The 14,346-nt window shown below is 40.1% G+C and overlaps 2 protein-coding genes across 3 annotated transcripts in view; one reads left to right on the top strand and one right to left on the bottom strand.

The window, feature by feature from the left end:
• The window catches only part of LOC137136989 (muscle M-line assembly protein unc-89-like), a 296,309-nt gene that overhangs the window by 265,339 nt on the left and 16,624 nt on the right, over positions 1-14,346 (top strand). The gene's annotated exons all lie outside the window — the stretch shown is intronic.
• On the bottom strand, positions 6,140-12,444 carry LOC137137001 (GTPase IMAP family member 6-like). 2 transcript variants are annotated; one of them, XM_067522850.1, is made up of 3 exons: positions 12,365-12,444; positions 8,531-8,719; positions 6,141-7,226 (listed from the first exon to the last, which is right to left on the bottom strand). In XM_067522850.1, exons 1-3 carry the CDS (start codon positions 12,387-12,389, stop codon positions 6,160-6,162), a joined length of 1,281 nt encoding a protein of 426 aa, XP_067378951.1. In that variant the 5' UTR covers positions 12,390-12,444; the 3' UTR covers positions 6,141-6,159. The 2 variants fall into 2 exon arrangements, with proteins under 2 accessions (XP_067378952.1, XP_067378951.1); XM_067522851.1 differs by lacking the exons at positions 8,531-8,719; positions 12,365-12,444 and adding an exon at positions 7,839-7,990 and having other exon boundaries at positions 6,140-7,226.

Here is a 14,346-nt window from a genome sequence, read left to right as displayed (position 1 = left end):
TCCAGTTGTTTTCTCAGGCTGCACTTTGAAACATATAATGATTTATTTGAAATCACATGTTATATTCAGTCCAACCCAGTCTCACCTCAGATCCTACAAATAAAACACAACAGCTTTGTTCCAAATCCTGTCCACTGTCTCAGTTGGTGTCAGAGGTTAGAAGAACAGGATCAGTGTTGGACTTCACACCTAACACCACTGATATCAGCTGAGATTTGGTAGAAAACTTTGCTTTGATACAGATGTTCTCAAAGGTCATTTTCCTGATCTGTCCCTACAGCTGATATGCGGTCTGTTGCCATAGTAACCCTGAAGCTAGTCCCATGGTAAATCTAGCCCAATGAGAGCTTTAGAAATGAACCAGGACAGTTGTTTTCAGTGAATTTGATCTTTATCTCAGTGCAGAGGATCAGTGGATCCTGAAGTTGCTGATTTGACCAGGACTGGCTACAATAGAGACAGAGCATGTTGATCCAGGATCTGTTGGAAGTGCAGTGAAAAAGGAAAATGTATCTTTTTTGTAGTTGGATGCTTCCTGTCAACATTTTCACACTTGTGTCTTTTATCCTCAAAATCAATGTAGAAAAAGCTTTTTAAGGCTGATGGAAATTTTTTGTTGCATCATCATGAATGTCCACTAGATAAACTTGTCTGAAGTGTATCCAGTTCTCTGAATACATCCATGTTCCCTTCACTGTGGTCAGCTGCCAGTTCTCCTTCATCCTGCTTCTCCACCATGGTTTACTCTGTCTATGACATGACCAGACCAGGACCACACGAAGCGTAGGTCAGTTGTGGTTTATAAGAGTCAAACGGCTGATGTCACAGAAGCTGCAGCCACCAACCCAACATACATGATAGTGTAATTTAACAGACAGTGGTTTACATGATGTAGTGGACTTGAACATTAAATGATAAACTGTATTTGGAGCATGAAGGAAACAGAACAACCAAATACTTTAACAGACGACTGAAAGACTGGAAACAGTTATTAAAGATTTTAACTGACCTTTGACTTGCAGAATCACTACTTTCTTCATCAGGATGTTTCCCTCTCTGCTGTAGACGGTGCAGCTGCAGGCTCCTTTGTCTCTGTTTGTGGGGTATTTCAGGATGAGACTTAGGTCTCCAGTTTTCAGCAGGTTTCTCTTTATTGTTGTTTGACCTTTGTAATGATAGTACTGTTCTTCAAAATGGTCAGAGCCGTTCTGATACATGTGGACCTCATTGTCAGTATCATTCTTCCACTCGACTTTGGCGTCTACAGGCAGACAAACTGTGGTTTTACAGGGCAGATGGACAGACTCCACCCCTGAATCCACCTCCACCTGGTAGACTGAGAGGACAACAAAGCACAGCATCATGTGGACAGACAGCAGCAGCAGCTCTGATGGTAACAGGACCTCACTGTCCCATGAAGACACTCAGGAACTACTTATTGTGACTGATTCTCAGTTTGGTTCTGATTTGTTCCTCACTCTCAGTCTGTCTCAACAGTCAAGGAGCAACAAGAGTAAAGATGTGAACCATCAGCATTATGGGTAATGTAGTAGTAGAGACATACCTGACATGAAATAGTGACGGAAATGTACTAAAAGACCTCCAGCAACAATCAGAAGAACCAGGAGAACCAGGAGAACTTTGGCCCAGGATGGAAATCGTCTGTGGAGAACATGAACAACAACATGACCTCTGACCTCTGACCTGTATCTACAACTTTGACCTCTGACCTGTCACTGACCTTTGACCTGCAGCTGTACGTCTGTCACTCTCTCTTGTCCTATCATAAACTCTCTGACGGAGCAGGTGTAGGTTCCACTGTCAGACAGTTGCAGTTGTGTCAGATTCAGACTGAGGTCTCCAGTTTCCAGAGCATCAGGCATCATCGATGTTCGGCCGCTGTAAAGCTGGTTCTGGTTTTTAACTTCATCACCTTCCTGCTGACGCTGGTGGACGGTTGAAGGACTGAGATCAGAGCGGCTCCACACCACTGTGGGGTCGACCAGTTCAGAGGTGGGAAACTCACAGTGCATCAGGACAAACTGGTCCCCCTCATACATGTCCACAGCTGAGACATGCACGGAAACTGTGAGGACACACAGACAGAGAGGGTCCATCTCAGCACCTTATTTCATGTCTCAATACTCGTCCGTCCTCAGGTGAGTCAGAAACCAGTGTTCAAAGTAAAAACCTCAAAGACATAAGTTAATATAGCAGCTTCATTATTTGTCCACATGTGTGTCAGTCTGTGTGTCTGTACATACATTTGTAAATATCTACATTTAATATGTTTAATATGTACAATAATGTGCAAATGTATTCACTCAAAAAACTGAATGTAAATGTCTGTATTTTTAGCTAAAAGTGCTGGAAAACCTCACAATTGGCTCTTTGTAAGTCACGGGTGGGTCACAGCTCACAGTGGGCTACAATAATGATGCCATGTGAGTCCTGTGCATCATTCTGTGTTTGTGGTCACAGAAATATATCTATGTTGGTGTGTTTTTGCTTTTTAAACAACTGAGAACATTTTAAATCCAATCAAAAACCATATGAACCACAGATGGTCTTAAATCTGAGGTCTTTGCAGACGACTTCCAAAAGAAAACAGCCACCATCAGGTCTGACATCAGCCAAGCACACAGTCCCATTACAGAGACATGTGGACAATGTGAAGACACACTGGACAGTTTTGTTCTGGTTGATGCTGAAACACTCAGGAAGGTTTTATCTAAACTGAAGTCTTCCACCTGTGCTCTTCACCCAATTCCCACCTCCTTTTTAAAAATGTCTGATGAGGTTTTAACTATTGTTACCAACTTTTCCCTGCAGCTCTTAAAAGTGCACTTGTTCAAGCTGTTTTTAAAAAAGCAGCTCAGATCCATCCACACCCAGTAGCTACAGACCTATTTCCAATGTCCCATTTTGAAGAAAAAGTTTAGAGAAACTAGTTTTTACACAACTAGCAATTTTCTTAACACAACCAACAAGTTACAAATGTCTCAGTCTGGTTTCTGTCCTCATCACAGCACAAAGACCTCTTTTCCTTACATTTGTCCTGTCATGGTAACAGCATACTTCCTGGTTTTGGACGGTCTGAGGTTTGGGGTTTGATTTGTTTCTTAGTGTTTCCTTGTTGGTTCATTGTTTTAGTAGTTTATTTTCTTACCCATCTCCTATTTAGTTTGTCATGTTCCATTTTTATTAGTTTTCTTGTCGGGTCCCATGTGTTCATACTAGTTTTGTAGTTATTGTTATCCGTGTCATTTGCTTTAGTTTTTATCTCTCCTGTTTGGTGGTCATTTTTATCCGTGCCTCCTCTCTTGGGTCCATCCCTAACCAAAATCTTGACATGTCCATCATGTCTTCAGCAGGAGGACTAATACTCAGAGAAAAGACAGGACTGATGGAGACGTGGAGACACTTGATGTGTTTCTCTCAGTGAGGAGAAGAAATCAAAGCTTTGATTTGGTTTGTTTCAATCTTGTAAGAAGTGATGTGAAGGTGTTGTGGTTGGACAGGTGTTGAAGGACTGGGACAAAGTGAATGTGTCCTCTGCAGTGTGAGCAGCCTGGAAACTCAACATTTGTCTGAATGAAGCCCAACGTTTCCATCCACATCTGATGCTGCTGTCAGCAAAAAGACCACAGCAAAGGATCATTGTTACTGCTGGGAACACAAGCTGTGAGAAGATGAAGAAGCTACAGGGACAGAATCCTGAAGAAGACAACTGAGGACAGTCTGACACATCCAGGATCCAGGAGGATTTCATCCAACAAACACATGGATCAGTTCAAGAGGAATCAAATCAAGATTAAAGACGTTGGATCAGTCAGATCAGAGGGAGGAAGGTGATCTTACCGTGTACGAGGATCACAAACACCACAAACATCTTCATCTTCACAAACAGCTTCAGGACATCAGTCCACAGCAGTTGTCTCTGTCCTCCTCCTGATAATCTACAGACACCCAGAGAAAACTTTCCTTTCACTTTCACCTGTTTCCAGAGAAGCAGCTGTTGGAATGTGAAGAAACAGCCAAGAAACCTATTTTGTTGCAGTGGACACAGTTCAGGTGTCCACTATGTCAGAGAGACACATGAGACTAATATAACCGCTGTCACTTGAAAATGTAAGTTGTCTTCTGAATTCCAGAGACCAATTTATAAGGTTTGGAACATTCCATTGTGTATGTAGATCCAGATCTATGAGCTGGATTATTTTTAGGTTTCTCTAATATTTATTTGCAGAGCTGGACATAGTTTGTACTGTTGACAGCTGTTTTCTGTTTTAAATGTCTAACAAGTCATTGACTTCCTGTAATTAACCAGTTGTGGTTCATGTGTGTTTTATATAGTTGCGTTTCACAAACTTCAGCTGCACATCTTTGAATCTGTATTGTGGATTGAGACACTGGTTATGTATTTAGATGGAAGTCATATCAGTTAAACAGAAAAAGCAGAAATGAAGACTTTTAGGATCATGTGCATGTGTGTGTGGTGTCATGAATCCCCTCTGGACTCTGTTTACTCTCACTTTTGACCATCTCTGCCCCCTTCTGCCCACTCACCTCTCACACTTGCTGTCTCTCCTCAGCCTTGTTTTCCCCCACAGGATTCATTCCCTGCTAAATCCTCGCTGTAATTCTCCCCATGAACTCCTTGTTCCCTAGTTTTTACCTGCTACTGTAACAGAACAACAACTACTTTCTGCCATCTCTTTGTCTCCGTCTCTGTCTCTGTCTCTGTCTCTGCCTCTGTCTCTCAGAGCTGGTCAAAGTGTATTATAGCCAGGTTAATGTGTACAGATCATAAACATGAGACATTCATATTATGCTGTGTGTGTATTGTCTTAATAGTAACAATGTGAAATATGAAGCAGCAGGTTTTCTTCTCTAACTTAATGACTGCAGACACTGAGTTTCCTCAAAGAAACTTATTGAACTGCTTTAATTCTCCAAATAAGGAAAACGCTTGTTCCTCTGCTGTGATGTTAGTCAGACCATTGTTGTAGCTTGTTACTGGTTAAATCTGGCTCAGTATTAGTTGGATCACATCATATTATACAGATATTCTTAAAATGAGATTATTTTTCTAATTATTTTTCTAATTATTTTTTTAATAACAATTTTGACAAGATTGTTCCTATTCAAAAGAAAAAGACTTATTTCTGTTTTTTTAAAACCTTCTTAAACTTTTTCCTGCAGTGTATTTCTGCATAAATCAGACCAACAATGTGCTCAGATTGTCACAAGCCCAAAAAGTAGATAAAGGAAACAAAGTGAACAAACTACTTGAAAAGAATTCACTTGTTCTCTAAATGGACATTTGTGTTCTTTTGGAGAGGAGTCACTGCTCCTTGCAGCTCAACCACACACACCATTGTTGTTCACTGTTCTCCTGATGGTGACTCATCCACATAATATGAACCACTGCAACAGAGGCCTTTGTGGGTCTGGAATCAAGTCCACACCTGCACAGATCACTTGTGAGGAAAGAGGAGCAGCTTGACTTTCCTCATATTTTCACACCTGTTGATCTACTCTCTTCACACACACTCAGCTCTGTCTTCCCTAGTTCCTCATGAGTCACTGACAGACTCAGCTCTGATTGGACACAAACCAGTGTAGTTGTTGATGACAGCTGGTAGCTGGTAAATTGAATGCATTTAGTTTGAGTGATTAAAGGGCCTCTTTGTTTAAACAGTGGAGCTGGTGCAGACCTGTAAAGTGCTTCTTACATTCAGAGCAATATACTCAATACCTCTTGACATTACAGAGAAACCACCTTTTGATTTAATTTTTTCCAATCCAATAATCTGTAGGGACATTGTCTCATCTTCTTCACCCTCATATTGACACATTTGTACAGCTCATTAAGAAAATGGAGGCTGCTTTCAAAGACTTCATGCTGCAGATAAACACAGACTGAGGTTTTGGAAAGAAAGATTCCACATTCTTCAGTTAGTTGGTCTCCAGTGTGGGAGAGGCCTTTGTGAAAACTACAACATGTGACATGTAACAACATGTAATTTGAATCTTAGGACTTGTAGGTAAAAAGTTGAGTTTTATTTGAAGACAAAAATGTCAAACTCAGTTTTTTAAACATTGTTTGATTTCAATAAATGAAAACTAAGAACATGTTTTACTGTTTTACATGTGTCATGATAAAGATGTAAATGAAGTTGGACCAAGTGGGATTTCAAGTCCTTCTGTGTCTCCATCTCTTCCCATCTCCTCCTTTAATGTGTCTGTCTCCATCTTGTCCTCATTCCTCTCTCCATCACTCTCATTGTTGTCTGTCTCTCCCTTCATGTCTTTGTCCTCCTCCCTGTGTTTCCTCTTCTTCATTTCCTCCTGTTTCTCAGCCTCCTGTGGTTTTTCTGTTTGCCTTCCACTGTCTTCTGTCTCATTCTTTGTGTCGTCCCTGTGATCATCTTTCATAGCTTCCCCCTGATTCCTTTGCTGTGTCTCTTTATTCTTCCTCCATCTTTCTTCATCTCCTCTCTCTTCTGCACTGTTTCCTTCTTCATCTCTGTTTCCCTGTGATGATACATTTTCTTTGGAACGATCATCTAAAAGGTTGCAAACCTTTTTCAGAGGGGCAGGTATCAAGGAAAACCACCATGATGGAGCAACTTTCCTCTGATAAAAGTGTTGTCCTCCATTTGAGATGACATCTATTTTATCAAACAGCTGTTGGACCTGATCTCTGTTTCCCATCTGTCTGTTGTTGAACACGTGGTACTGCCCGCTGCATTTGTTCAGCAGCTTCTGCAGGTTCTGGTCCTCTCTGATAAACTGATTTATGTCAATGTCTTCCAGTCTGTCTCCATAGGTGAACAGCACCATGGTGTGTTCACAGACATCAGGACTCAGCATCTTCTCCAGAGTCTTCAGCACTTTCTGTTCCTGTTCAGTGAATCTACCAAGCTGGATGGTGAGGAGGAAGACATGAGGACCTGGACAGCTCAGATCTACAGCTTTTACCAGCTCTGCTTTCAGCTCCTCTTCAGACAGCTGAGTGCTGAAGAGTCCAGGGGTGTCCACCACAGTCACTCTGAGGCCCAGAACATCTTCTTCTCTCTTGTCACTGCTTAGTGTCTGAGGGATGGAACTCATCTTACTCTCAAACACTTTCTTTCCCAGGATGGTGTTTCCTGCTGAACTTTTCCCCACTTTCTCATGACCCACCAGCACCACTCTCCGCACAGAGCTGAGTCCTGAGCCTGAAAACAACAAAGGTTATTAGGGGTGTAATTAAAACACTGTGTAAACATCAGCTATTTTCAAGACGTTAGCACACTTTTATTTTCATTTTCCCATATCTTTACAAAAAGGTGACATTTAGCCTTTTTCCTACAACCACAGAGGTTTGTATGTTCTGCTGCATTTTTGTGCTTGAGATAATTGTGTTGGACAATAAAGGTCTTGGTTCACATGATCATTTCTCAAATATATTTATTGATGTTACATGTTTTCCACAGTCTTCAAAATGTTCCCTCTTTCAACATCAACCTCTGACAGCACAAGAAAAGCTACTTTGTTCTAGATGTTGTTTCCTCTTTTTCATTCATGATGCACAATTCAACTAAGCTGTGTGTCCACACTGTTCTACAACTTTCTAATGACACAATTTGTTTTGGACTAAAAACTTCAAATGTGTTTCATTAATCACCTGATCAATAATCAATAATGATTAGAAAATGAAGATGCACATTGCTGCTAAAAATACATTGTTTGGATGATCAGGAAAATTAAAAAAATGTGATCAAATGAACACATCACTTTTTCCATCTATCTCCGTTATAATATTATAGTTGTAATTCAGAAATATTTACTATTGTATGTCACTGTAAAATGCATTTGTCAGCAAGCATCACTCCTGCTGCTGCTCCTATTGCTCCTCCTGCTGCTGCTCCTGCTGCAGTTCCCACTGGTCCTCCAAAACTTCCCAAAGATCCTCCAGCTAATGCTCCACAAGTGGCTGCAGTCCCCACTACAAAGGCCCTGATATAAGAGTTGTCTTTCTCTGCCTTTTTTCTTGCCTCTTTCTGGCCCATATTGGGATTTTCTTTCTGAAGACGAGTCATTTCTTCTCTTATAGCTCTCTCAGCCTCTTGGAACATTTCATGGGTGTAGTAGTTTCCTCCATTTCTCTGAACCATTGCGTTGATCTTCTTCAGCAGCTCTCTGACTTGAGATGGATCCTTGTCTCTGTTGTCAAGAACATGATAACCTCCATGGAATTCTTTGAGCAAGCGACTGAGAACTGAACTTTGACCAATTAATTCTTCTATGGAGACGTCTTCTTCCTTCAGATCATTTCCATTGGTGAACAAGGCCATAGTGTATGATGCTGCTTTGTCTCCAAACATTTTCTGAAGGATTCTTACTGTTTCTTGCTCTTCTTTTGTGAATCTGGTCGGCTGCAGCACAACCAGGAACACATGAGGACCAGGAGCAGCAAATGAGATTGCTTTTGCGATTTCCTTCTTAACCTCATCTTGAGTTTTTTTGGTGTCATACAGACCTGGAGTATCAATAACAGCCACCATCTGACTCTCAAACGTTCCTGTTTCCTTCTGACAGTGTCCAGTCGTTGAGGAAGGAGACAACTTTGATTCAAAAGCCTTCCTTCCTAAGATGGTATTTCCTGTTGCACTCTTGCCAGTTCCAGTTTTCCCAACAAGTGCAATTCTGAGCTCTGGCCTCTCTGTGTCTGTTGGAAAAATAAAAGTTTATTTAATAAAATAATACACAATAAAAATACAGGCAAAGTCCTATTTGTGATGGACAGCATATGAGCACATATCACTTTACAACTGAAGAGAAAAGTTACTCCAGCCACTTGACATTGCAGTGATCCAAACATTTAAGACTTTACTTTGTCACTTTGGAAAAACACATGGTGGATGAAGAGCACAGCTTCACAGCAACATCATCCTGTCAGGATTCACAAAGTCTGCACTAATTGGGACTGATACTCATAATCAGTCTGATGACAACAGAATGGAGGATGACATTCCGATGACATAACCGAATAAACAAACTACAAACATAATGATGGAGTGCATCATTTTAGAATTTCATTCAAAAATCATCTAAAGGAACTTTCCATAATGAGCAGCCATAGGCAACAGTGGAGAGGAAAAACTCCCTTTAACAGAAGAAACCTCCAGCAGAACCAGGCTCAGGGTGAGCAGCCATCTACCTTGACTGGTTGGGGTGAGTGGAAAGTGGAGAGAGAAAAGAAAAGAGCAACCAAAGAACTACTTGGTCCCACTCTGACAGACAAGTAGTCTATAAGGATAATAAAGTAATATGAGGTCTTTAAGATTTGATGCTTGACCATCAGGGGCTTTTGTACCAACCAATTCTTTGCCAGTGTTTTCATGTCATTCTCAATTAATTAACTCAATTAATAAACCTGATATGTACATGGAGTCATGCTGATGAGACAAGGTTACTGTACTTTTACTTAAAAATATTGTTTCTTCTAACCATCAGTTCTTTCTTCCACACATGAGCATCCAGGCTGTGTACCCCTCCCCACTTTCTCTCCGTTTGTTTTCCATGTATAATAGAGGAGCTCGTGTGTCCAAGACAATATGTGCTGGTGGTACCAGGAAGTAGTTCATCGCCTCCCAAATGATATATTTTTCATTGCTTTGCTTCCTGTTGCTCTGTAACTTTTTTCTCTTCACTCTCCACTCACCCCGACCAGTCCATACAGATGCTCCCACCCAGAGCTTGGTTCTGTTGGATATTTCTTCTCTTAAAGGGAGTTTTTGCTCTCCACTGTCACCAAGTGCTGCCGGAGGGGGATTTGCTGGGTTTCTCTACAATTCTCTATTTCTAATTCTCAAGCCACTTTACATTTTTGTCATTGTTATTTGGCCTCTAACAATGAAACTGAAATGAATTGAATGTAAAGTGGAGGATTTTAAATTCCATTCTGGACTTTGCGGGGAATCAATGCAGACAATCTAAGTTTTATGGGGTGAGAGAAGTAACATAACAACCATATGTTACAGCAGTTAACAAACAAAAACCCCACTAGCCTTCACTTCTGTTTGCTGGAAGGTGGGAGTTCACAATGAAATACATGCAGAAGGGAATCAGACTCCAAACCCAAAGGCTGCTGACAGAGAAAACACTTTCAAAGGAGAAATATGTCAGCAAAAATAAAAACCTGTGGTATAAAAAAGTCAGGTTTGGGCCGAGATACCTAAAAACTCTTCCTTCCTAAAAACTCTTTGACACGTCCTTCATAAGTAAACTGAGTACAAGTTACCATTACAACTAGATAAAACACAAGCAGTAAAATCTAATCAAGCTTGATTTTCCATCACAGTTAGGTCAAAGGTGGAAATGCTCAGTGATCATTAAGCTGAAACTAACACCAACAACAACAACAGACCAAATATCCACTTCAGCAGAAGAGCTGAACATTCTACCTACAGTTCTTAACACTGTAAAAACAGACTTAAGTCCCTTTCAGACAAGCACTAGAATTCTGACCTTCTCCTGACTTTTTCAGGAGGTGGTGTATGTGTTCGAGTGAGACACTTCTGAGATGATCCGGACTTTATCCTTGGAGCCCCCTAGTGCAATGTCTGTGTGTGAGCTCGTGCAGCATTCTGATCTGTCCTGAATCATCGGGAGGATTAAAAGCGAGCGAGTAGGCATGTTGATGACGTTTGAAGTTTTTTACCATGTTGTGCCTCCAGTGTTCGCTGATCGTGCACGATTTTCACATGCGAGTGTGGTTCTTATGCAGACGATCTCCTGCTGTGAGTTACATGTCTGAAACATCACTCCAGATAAAGTCCGAGACTGAATTCTCCTAACGTTGTCCGGAGTTTATATGTGACACAGGCTTCAATCAGCAGAGAGAAATGACAGGCACTTACTTGTTCAGTGTAGCTCGTGTCCCAGTTGCTGGTAATAATTTATCACAGAAATGATCCAATATCACATCACAGGATGCAAAATGGGCAGTGTGATCTTTGAATATTCATTGGATGTAATGTTCTCTGAATAATATTTCTCTATTTTTGTGCTTGTTAGTACAGACGAGCTTGAAGAAAAATACAAAAGTGATCAGAAATTGCAATTTCTATGTTGACAGTTATGGCAACATTAAGACCTCTGCAGAAAACCAGATTCAGACCCTTTATATGTGTGGGACCAGTAACATGCTGTCTGAACTCAAATGAGTCCAACAGGCTGAGAAAAGATTTAATTTCAGAGCTGGTGCTGTTGTCAAGGTGAACAATGACGTCTCACTGCCTGCATGTCGGCTCGTGTGCCACTCATGATACATGTATGGAAATTCAAGTGTGTGTTTCTGTGTTTACATGTGGAACCACTGTGATTGTGTTTTGGACTTAGATCACTTCCAGAACATGGTTCCCTCTGTGTTCTACTGGATTGGAACGTCTCCTTTGAGACACATATGCAAACCTGAAGCTGCAGCTGTTGCTCACGCTACATAGCTGACTAGTCTCTGTCTTTTGTGGCTCCATCATTACTGGACTTTGGCCTTTTGTTCATTACTTCAATTATTCCAAATATATCAGCATCTATCAGTGCATTAGATTTTGGTTTAATAATCTGCCATCTGCAAAGTAACTAACCCCACAATTCCAGTGGGACTGGCTGTGTCACATTCTGGTTTCTGTGTTTCTTGTTAGTCAGGGATGATCAGGTCAGAGTTTGCCCTCTAGTGCATCACACTACACCAGACTCTAGGTGACAGAAAGTACAAGGAAGGATGTGAATTATGGTCAAAAGCAAATCTAGCTCAGCTGGTCAGCTGCTCATGTGACAGTGGACTGTTGCTAATTTTGTGAAATAAATGTAAACATTTATAAATTAATGTGAAGTAATCAATGATTTAAAAGAGGAAATAAACCACATCAGTATTTTTATTACATAATTATAATCCCAGCTGATGACCATGAGTTTCAAAGAGACTAAATGCAATGGTTCCCCATCATTGTTAGGAATAAACTGTTCCATTTTTACCATGAGAAAAATGATTTAGGACAGATTATAAAGTAGAGAAATGATGCTATGGGATATGTGAGTAAGAGGAGCTTGAGTTGGAAAGTTGCATAAAAGAAGACAAAGAAAATGACCAGTTAACCTGCAGACTAAAGCTCACTGACTAATGCAGCACAGATGTTACTTATCTGCTCGTACAATATTATTATTTAGTTAATAAGTAAATTAGAACCTTCTAACCCTTCAGTCTAACAGATACAAAAGTTTCTACTACAGTATTAAGAAACAAGCTGTTGGTCTGCAGGTTTTAAATCTTGAATGCTGCCATGAATATGAGAGATGCAAATGTACTTACATGTTGGAAATGGTTCACTGGCCATATCTGTATTTTACAGGCAGTTGATCTATGAAGTCTTGTCACTGTCAAGGTCTGTTGTTGAAGAGTTGGATTTTCAGTTCATCTCTGAATTATAGTCTGTACATTGTCTCCTCCTCCAGTGGCTCAGTTGGTAAAGTGGCCGCCCACTGACCATGTTATGAAATAGAGAAATAAAATTCATGATGCAGTAGATAATCTTTAAAGATCATTGTGGTTTCTATTTCTTAGTGGTTTTCCAAAGTTATGATCCACATTTTCTGAGAATAGACCCCCTTCACCTTTCAATGCAGTACATCCTACAATCAGTGTAGCACAGTATTACTGTACCTGAAGTGCCTGAACACCTCACACACCTACACTTTGTAGTGTCCCTGAATGCACCTCACATTAAAGACGTGGCACAGCTGCAGCTTTTGACAGAAGCAGATGCTATGTGGTGTTTCTTTAATGTAAAACTGGATTTTAAGGTATTAAGCTACAGATGAATATTCATTCAGCTGTTTGTTTGCTGATTAATGTATAATTATTCCTCATGTTCATATAATGTAAAAATTAAGATTCAACATTTTCACCATATTAAATCTTCAATCCATCCATTAGGCTGGAGCCTAACCCAGCTGTCACTGGGCAAGAGGCAGGGTCCACCCTGGACAGGTCTCCAGTCTCAGGGCCAACACAGAGAGACACACACAGACAGACAAACATCCACAACTACGGGGAATTTGGAGTCAGCACTGAATATGTTTGGACTTTGTTTAGTGCTCATGCAGAGCATTTCTACTGAATGTTCTACTGAACAGATTCTGTTTGTTTCATATGTCATTCACAAATATCCCTGAATAAATATTTACTCCAAGAAATGAGATTCTTTCTATGACTGTTATGTTATAAAGTTCACTGTTATTCAATAATCATAATTTTAAGGATAATAAAATTAAAAGATTATTAAATTACGTATGAAAGATAAAGTTTAAGAACCGAAAGTATGTGGTGAGTAAAAATTAAAGTGGAAAGTACCTGGGAGGACAAGAAGACATATAAAGGGGAAGTACAGAGACCAAACAGGATGTCAGTGCCATAAAAAAAGGTGTTTGTGAGAATTATGGTTGAATAGTTGTCACATAGTCAGTTATGACTGAAACCATGTGTAAAGTTTAGGTGAGAGTTGTTTCCCATAGACGTCCTGCTCTTGTCTTTTTTAGTCTTGTCCCCATTTTTACCAAGGTTGTGTCTTGTGATTTTAGATTGTTTTTGTGTTGATTGACTTTTATGTTGAGTCGGCTGTGTGTTTTGTATAGGAGCCATTGTCTCCTATTAATATCAAATAGAGTCAGTCTTTAATTTACAGCAGGGAACAGAAATGTACCTAAGCTGTTGACCCTGATGTCTCTGAGCTTCTGAGCCATGTAGGACTGGATGTCTCATGCAGATAAATGTCATGTTGCTCTTCACCCCAAAGTCAGTAACCAGCAAACTGGTTTGAGCCGGTTGTACAAACTGTGATCAGAGAGCAACTACTACAGTTTCCTATGAAAGATTTTTCTACTGCAGCTTTTCTTTTCAGATGCTCTGCAGACACTCTGTTACACTCTGGTTCATTTTCATTTATTTCAGACTCACCAACAAATATAACACAGAAGTGGACACTTCTATGTAAGTTACAAATGATTAGTTTTTTAAAGTACTTTGAGTTTTTATCTACCTAAGAGAGATCACATTATTAAAAACACAAAAGAGGGAAATGCAGTGAACAGTCAGAAAGTTTCTATAAATAAAACAACATTATTAAAAAGTCTTTAAATTATTAACTAGTAAGTCTGTAGCACAACAGCGGAAAAAGTCTAAGACCCCACAAAAACCTGTTCTGGTCTTGGACATCTGTCTCTAGTCAACATGCTGCTGTTAATATTGTTCTTCTGATAGAAATGTATGTCACAGAGTGTAACATGTCTTCAACA

Source organism: Channa argus, chromosome 12 (assembly GCF_033026475.1).
Source record: "Channa argus isolate prfri chromosome 12, Channa argus male v1.0, whole genome shotgun sequence".
In the NCBI taxonomy this organism is placed as follows: domain Eukaryota; kingdom Metazoa; phylum Chordata; class Actinopteri; order Anabantiformes; family Channidae; genus Channa; species Channa argus.
This window is presented reverse-complemented; position numbering and strand designations above follow the sequence as displayed.

Bases quoted from the DNA above. Each gene is read 5' to 3' on its own strand.
- LOC137137001 (XM_067522850.1), bottom strand. From the start codon at position 12,389: ATGGCCAGTGAACCATTTCCAACAT. The intron at 8,720-12,364 runs GTAAGTACATTT...TTTTTCCAACAG, and splicing joins CAGTGAACCATTTCCAACAT to ACACAGAGAGGCCAGAGCTC. The intron at 7,227-8,530 runs GTCTGTATGACA...TGTTGTTTTCAG, and splicing joins GGCTGTTATTGATACTCCAG to GCTCAGGACTCAGCTCTGTG.